General features: G+C 39.4%; 1 protein-coding gene and 1 long non-coding RNA gene across 3 annotated transcripts; one reads left to right on the top strand and one right to left on the bottom strand.

The window, feature by feature from the left end:
• Positions 1–144: 144 nt before the first annotated feature.
• Positions 145–6,873, bottom strand: sb:cb288 (uncharacterized). 2 transcript variants are annotated; one of them, XM_053624146.1, is made up of 5 exons: positions 6,745–6,873; positions 4,315–4,363; positions 4,054–4,116; positions 607–691; positions 145–489 (listed from the first exon to the last, which is right to left on the bottom strand). In XM_053624146.1, exons 1-5 carry the CDS (start codon positions 6,796–6,798, stop codon positions 444–446), a joined length of 297 nt encoding a protein of 98 aa, XP_053480121.1. In that variant the 5' UTR covers positions 6,799–6,873; the 3' UTR covers positions 145–443. The 2 variants fall into 2 exon arrangements, with proteins under 2 accessions (XP_053480121.1, XP_053480119.1); XM_053624144.1 differs by lacking the exon at positions 6,745–6,873 and having other exon boundaries at positions 4,315–4,868.
• LOC128607374 (uncharacterized) lies at positions 3,316–6,929 on the top strand. The gene is made up of 3 exons (XR_008385854.1): positions 3,316–4,034; positions 5,380–5,493; positions 6,806–6,929. It is a non-coding gene; the product is annotated as an uncharacterized LOC128607374 (long non-coding RNA).
• The last annotated feature ends 383 nt before the right edge of the window (positions 6,930–7,312 follow it).

The following is a 7,312-nucleotide window of genomic DNA, read 5'->3' as shown; positions in this document are numbered from 1 at the left end:
TGTGCTGTTGATCTGACACTTCATATAGAAGATAAACACTTTCAAGGCATTGATTGAGGAAGCAACAAAGGTGTGATTACAATTACTCAGATTTCCCTTGAAATAAAGAGCTTTCATTTTAGTTCATCAAGTCTATACATGCAGTTTTGTTTTTTTTTAAATCCTGGATGCCAGGGAATGCCACCAAAACATACACTGTACTGCCAACTAGTGGGCATGATAGCACAGTTCTTTTTTTTTTTTTTTTCTCCTTCTTTCCGATTAGTCCACAGTCTGCAGAATAGTGGCTTCATACAGTCTAAAAGAACCCTTTTATTGTCCAACAGAACAGTGCAGGTCACCAGAGGGTTTTTAAAGAGCCACGCCTAAAACACCTGTTCGTTAAAGACGCCTGCTCGTAATAAAAAAAAGACGGCTCCTGGAAAAGCCTGACACCTGTGAGGTCACACTGTTGCGTTGGTTCCCTTTAAGATCCGTTTCCTTTTTCCCCTGAGAAACAAAGATGAGAGTTAAAAAAAAGATGATAGGACGTTGAATCAATCAGTCAAATTAAGACACACATGTATTTTAAGTCAGTTGTAAGGAAACGTCTCTCTCTTTTTTCACCTTTTGGGTGGAGACACCATGCATTTCCACAGAGCGGTGTAGAGAGCCAGCAGCAACATTATAAAGATCCCTGCAGCTATGAGACCTGGGAATGAACAAACACACGAATTAATGCTGTTCTTAATGATAATGATCTGACACACAACTGTGTTGTTGTTGTTGTTGTTGTTGGCTTGCTACATCTGATCACATTAGAAATTAGAACCACCTGATGTATTGAGCTTAATAAATGAGTTCAGCTCAGTGATATACTTTAGTACAATAAACTTGGCATACATTCCTATACTGCTCATAATAAGTGTGATGGAAAATCACAACTCCCTGACATGCTGTAACACGAAACAGGCTCTGGGGAGGTTTGCTGGGAATGTGTGGGTTTTTTTTTTCTTTTTTTTTCCGCAGACTTGACAGAAGTTCAGTGTGATGTTTTTCTTCTATGCAAGTTTGTAACATGTCAGATGTGTTTTTTTTTTTTTTTTTCATGTCAAGGAGAAGTTGCACATACAACATGCTAGGTGTAATATATCTCCTAGACTTAAAAAATAAATAAATAAATCAATCAATCAATAAAAAAGCACACGGTGACACAATCGAGTCATGAAAGAAAGATGGGAAAACATTCCAGTCATGATGCTGGGAACCTGCTGGGACTTGTAAGTTGTGAGAGAGATAGAAATAAAACACCTGTCACCTACGGCCACCTATTTTCCAGTTACCAAGCGAAATGCTGTTCACCAGGAAATATGACTAACTTGAGATTATAATACAGCTTCATCACAGAGTTCTCAAGTTGAGACCCAGTGTTAGCTCTATTTAATCCCATGGAAATTCAGTTCGAGGGCCATGCTAAGTGTAATTGAAAGGCTACTTTAGTATTTAGTGGCTTATTTAATAATTTACCAACACTTCTGAGGGAAATGTTGATATTCTTGACAGATTTGTTTTGTTTTCATTGACACAATCTAGACCGCTTATCCTTTTCAGGGTCACGGCGAAACCTGGAGCGTATCCCGGGAAGCATCGGGGTGCTTCCAGTCCATCACAATCACATACACACTCACACACCCATTCATACACTACGGACACTTTAGACACACCAATCAGGAGGCGTGAGGCGAACGTACTAACCACTAAACCACCGTGCGCCCCAATTTACCAACACTTCTGAGGAAAATGTTGACATTCTTGATGGTTTTGTCTCATCCTTAGCTAGCTTCTCTCCATCTCCCAGTTGCCTAGCAACAACGTTTACATCTCTTTAAACCGGCTAAGTTTAGGATAGCAGGGCATTCCATGAACATTGCTGTTCTTTTGGTTTTAAGAATGTTCTGGTGTGTTCTGCGAAAGTTTTCTGTAATATTTCTACAACAGTGATGGATTTCTTTTATTTTTTTTTTTTAATTGCAGGAAGTAAAGTAGGATTTTATATAACCTGGAATGTTGTGTAAAATATATTCTGCGAAGCAAACTATTATTACATCAGATGTACATGTATATACACCTCTCTCTCTCTCTCTCTCTCTCTCTCTCTCTCATTAAATAGAAAGATGCTATGATCTTCCAGACCAGCTCTGAAAATGGATGATACGTCATCTTCTGGAACAGCTGATGAAGACCAGCAGCTACACTTCTGTGCCCACATCCTGCTCCTAAGAGCTCATTAGAAATGTCTGAGTAAAACATTCCGCTGTCTGGTCTTAAGAACACGAGGCCAAAACTATGAAAAGCCAAATGCTTCTCATGTTTCATTGTTCATCCCATTCAAACATTTCAAAGGCAATATGACGGGTGATAATACACAGCAGCGGAAAAGCCTCCATGAACTCCGCTACTGAATCAGAACCAACGCCAGTATGGGTGTTACACTGTATACATGGTACCTGTTAGACTGGTAATATTACACTCAAAACCAACCACTAAAAGACTTTAGGAAAAAGTGTGTTGCTACAACAGAATGGGAACGAAAAAGCAGATGATTATCAGAGCTGGAAAGTGTCAGGTCTGGAGGTCAGACGGAGGTCACCGAATTACAGACGACACTAAACACAAAAGGACGACGACAGAGAGCTGGGGGGGAAAAAAAACCACGATAGATTTATTGTAACTCTAATTATGTCCATATAAATGCGATGAACATTTAAAGGCGGAGAGAATGAAAGGAAAAACAACACTTAACGTTGTTAAAGCGTGTTTAAAATTAAATCCATCAAAAGACAAATCGATAGAGTTTTGCTGGACAAATTAACAGTAAACCTGCGTGCCTAAACTCCCTGCATACCTTTATTAGATTGGATTAAAAAAAAAAAAAACTATTTTATGGGATTCAAAGTTTATTTATTTATTTATTTATTTAAAAAAAAACTTGATCCTGAGACTTTGCAAACAGTTAAACCTGAAATTGTCTTCGTTAAGTAGAAATTTTTGCCAATATACATTTACCCCTCTGTCCCTGAGGAAGTCTGCAGCTGAAACAGAATCAAATCTCAATCCGTTACCTAATGAATAACTCATCTAGCACGTAGACATGCATTCATCTGGACAATGTGAAGACACGGTGGCTGCGGAGACGAGCCAAAACGGTCAAGAATACCAACATTTTCCTCAAATGTGTTCATAAATTACCACGAAAAGTCTCAGAACAACTAAAATGACACTGTTTTCCACTTAGCATGACATGAAAACCGAACTGCCATGGGATCCCTTATTCTGATAAACATCAGCGTTTGCAAAATCCGCAAGATGGAATATCTTTTAACCATGACAAACACACGACTCTGTGTATATGTAGATTGCATACTGATACCCAGCAGTCTCTCTCTCTCTCTCACACACACACACACACACACACACACACGACTCCATCTTGTGTCTAGAATGCTATGTAAGGAATAAAACACGACAGGGTGTGTTGTCACTACGCCGAAGCGGAAGTCCTGTAACAGCGTATCTGAAGTGTTTCACTTCTCTTGTACAACAGCGATTTATTTATTGATTAAAGGATGACATGTCGCAAGTTTTATCGGTCCAGCGTCAAGAAGACACAAACAAATCGCAGCTTATCGTGTTACCAATAAACCGCAAAGGCCCCAAAAGTCCTCTGTCCTAAAGACTTTAGAAGTTGCAGCTCTACGTCCGAAGCGCTGACACTGGAGACTCCTTCCATAAATGCAAAATAAACATGACGTCACCATAGCAACGATTAGTTTTTTAGCCAACGGGAGCAGCCACCATTCGAGTCTCTATGAACGAGCTGTTACTATAGAAACCATAACATATTAGAATCAAAAATTCTACGCAAGACAAATACAAAAGCGGCGGAACATTTCAGTTCAGCGTAGAAACAAAACTGTTCGAGGCAACGAAACTGCTGCTCACTGATCCGGTAGCAGGGAAAGTTGAAGATATGTCGCTTTATGCAGACTCTGAAGGTGAGAGCATGAGTTTTACCTGGTACGATCCCACTGCGTTTGGGTCTCTCGGTGATCGGGGCCGGAGATGCCACCAACGAGCCTGTTCAAATAAATTACCGGAGATGTTGGGAGCAAGAGAAATGCATACAATCGGAGAAAATAAAAACGACGATTGATACAAAAATAAAACTGGACATGTGGTGAATGGAAATAGAGGAATAGAGGAGTCATAGGTATAGTGAGAATAATCATGACGGGGGAATTTAAAAAAAAATAAATCAGACTAATGAATGTTTACCGTTTCTCTGTGAAGTAAGGGATAGCCATGCAGGGGCTGGAGGGATGACCTGACAACACACACACACACACACACATAGAAGAAGATGAAATAGTTCAATAGTCATACAAAATCAAACAAGCTCAGATAAAACCAGTTAAGCCAGGTACAGCTCACTAATGCCAACACATTTCAGGCATACTTTCTTAGGGAGGTTGTTCTCTCTCTCTCTCTCTCTCTCATGATTAAAGTTTTGGTGAAAGGTGTCCTACAAAAGGAATGCTGCTTGCGATTTCGTTTATACAGAAAGGATTTCCCACTGATTAAATCATCACAGTACTCCACCTCATTATCGATCTAATCACCACTAAACACTCTGACATGCGACAGCTTAGCAACAGATGTAAACACACTGGATTAGTCTTGTATTTTCATGTCATACTATACTATCCTTCCTAAAGGGTTTTTAGGCTGATGCTACTCTTAGTCCCTGTCCTCGTGAACTAGCATAAGGATGTGTTTTTGATCGAGACTACCTCTACTTTCTTAAGTCGCTCTGGAGATCTGCTGTTGATCTGCTAAATGCTGGAAATGGAAAGTTTATATATATATATATATATATATATATATATATATATATATATATATATATATATATATATATATGTATATCAGTCATTGTGTAGAGAACAAAAGTTTGCATCAGTCATTAGTCTTAAACGGAAGAAGAATTAAAGTATCCCTATTTTACAATTTATACTGTATATACAAAATAATCACAATAATAATAGTAATAGTAAATAATCAAATATATAAGACAACAAAACATAAATTAAACAGACAAACATAACAATAATTAAATAATAAGAAGGAGAAAAATACAAATATTGACAGAAGTAATAGGGTAACGGCTTGACTCTCTTGGTCCAAAGCCGAAGACAGCAGTGTATAACATATTAAACAGCTATGTCAGGAATTGTTATTTATTTATTTATTTAACAAATTGTCTATATTGTTAAAATCACAATCATGAAATAACTGGTTCATAAAATAACTTGAGTTGTTCTTTCGGCTGCTCCTGTAAAGGGGGACCACGGCGGATCGGCTTCCATCATCCGCATATTGATTTGGGAAAGGTTTTATGCCAGACGCCCTTCCTGATGCAAGCCTTCCCATTGACCAGGGCTTGGGACCGCAACTGTAAGTGTACTAGCCTGTGTACACCAATGCCAGCCCTGGGGTTGGCATCCAGCATGGGGCTCAAACCATCGATTCCATGCTCTACCAACCGAGCTGCCTGGCCGCACATAAAACAGCTTAAGAAAATATTACAGTTTTAAATATGAACAATATGTATAGTTTTAATTGTAGTTGGACAGTAGAGGCTCATTGTTTAAGGCCTTGGGCTACTGATCGGAAGGTCATGAGGTCAAGCCCCAACAATACCAAGTTGTGGCCCTTGAACAAAAAGCCCTTAACCCTGTCTGCTTGGCCTTGTCATGCTTCACCCTGTGCTCTGATCCCAGACTCCTAATAAACTAGGATATTCACAGAAAAGTATTTCATTCTACTGTATGTATACATGTATACGGGACCACAAAGTCTATCTGTTATGTCCCATATTCCATTATAAATCATTCATTTGTCTTCAGTAAGCACTTTATCCTGGTAACCCAAGTAACCTAAGCTCGGGGTTGAACCTCGAGGGGTCCTGGATAAGTGAAGTGGCAATGCTTATTTATTTGTCCATTCCATTTATCCATCCATCCATTCCACATATGCTCAGTGGTTATAGTTCTTGAGCAAGACTCTTACCTCTCAAACTCTCAATCAACGGATTGCTATCTACCTCACGATTTACTCTGCCAAATGAATAACCTGAAACGTCTTGTAAGGTATTAAGTGATCAGTCAGAGGACTTGGCAGCTTTCCACGATACATCAGTATCGCACTGGTTAATATCGCTATACGATTACCAAACAATAAATTGTGCAGCCCTGCTAGATTTCATCATAGAAAACACCTCATCATCCTGCCGATATGAAATAACAGGCTGCAAGAGTGAGCAAGACTAATGACTTAACAAATGTTACCCTGCCAAATCAGGGGGTTAATATGAAACGACAACAAAAAAATCTTAGAGGATAAGAGAGCACGTCCAGGCAAGGTTGTTTGACCAAGATAAGAAAGTATGCCATGACTTAGAGTTTCCAAAACATGCTGCAGAACAGGAAATTAGATCAATAGGGGGGGAAAAAAAAAACAATGGAAGAGATGGAGAGATTATGATTTCCTGCAGTGATTAGTGCGAATTCAGCAAAGTAACATCTCACTAAGGAACATTTATACAGTAAGTAGTACATTTGTATATCCTTATGAACACTGCAGTAAAATAACACAGAAGTTATGTCAAACTGAAGCTCATCGCTAAGAAAAGTACAGGATGTGTACCTGTGAGAAGTTGCCACGCTGTAGCACTGTGATGTTTCTCCCCTCCATTCTCATGCTGCAGGGTTTCTGACGCTCTCCAGGACAGACTGATCATCAGCAGTGGAAAAGAGTGTGAACGTTTCTATTCCATTTACACAGCGCCAGGCTCTGACAGACCGGCCATGCCTTTCATCAAAGTGCCAGAGGGGACCTGTGAGCCGGCAGGCGGGGCAATATGTGGAACTAGGCATGGTTTAGGTATGAGCAGTAGGGTGTGTCCCAAATTGAGGGGAACTGCCTGCCTGCTGCCTACAGTGTCTTAGAAGGCAGGGTTTCTAAATTAAGAAGCAGAACCGGCACCTACTATCTTAAAACAAACAAACAAATAAAAAAGAACAACTATTATTGTTATTATTATTATTATTACTACATTGTTGCACTGTTCAATTCTCAAATCTGAAGGTGGATTCATTTTCGATGGGTAATGGTTGATGTGCTGAAGTTTTCTGCAAGGAGACTTTTAATGAGCTTTTACGGAAGGACTCTCCAATATCGGCGCTTTGTAAAGGTCGGTACGTTTTCTACACTA

Source organism: Ictalurus furcatus, chromosome 5, assembly GCF_023375685.1.
Source record: "Ictalurus furcatus strain D&B chromosome 5, Billie_1.0, whole genome shotgun sequence".
Taxonomy (NCBI): domain Eukaryota; kingdom Metazoa; phylum Chordata; class Actinopteri; order Siluriformes; family Ictaluridae; genus Ictalurus; species Ictalurus furcatus.
The sequence above is the reverse complement of the archived record's forward strand: the minus strand, read 5'-3'. Positions and strand labels throughout refer to the sequence as shown.

Excerpts from the sequence above, each read along its gene's own strand:
- sb:cb288 (XM_053624144.1), bottom strand. The coding sequence starts at position 4,420 with ATGACTATTGAACTATTTCATCTTCTTCTATGTGTGTGTGTGTGTGTG. Across the intron at positions 4,117-4,314 it reads CCTTACTTCACAGAGAAACG|GCTCGTTGGTGGCATCTCCG; the intron begins GTAAACATTCAT and ends TTATTTGAACAG. Across the intron at positions 692-4,053 it reads ACGCAGTGGGATCGTACCAG|GTCTCATAGCTGCAGGGATC; the intron begins GTAAAACTCATG and ends GTTCATTCCCAG.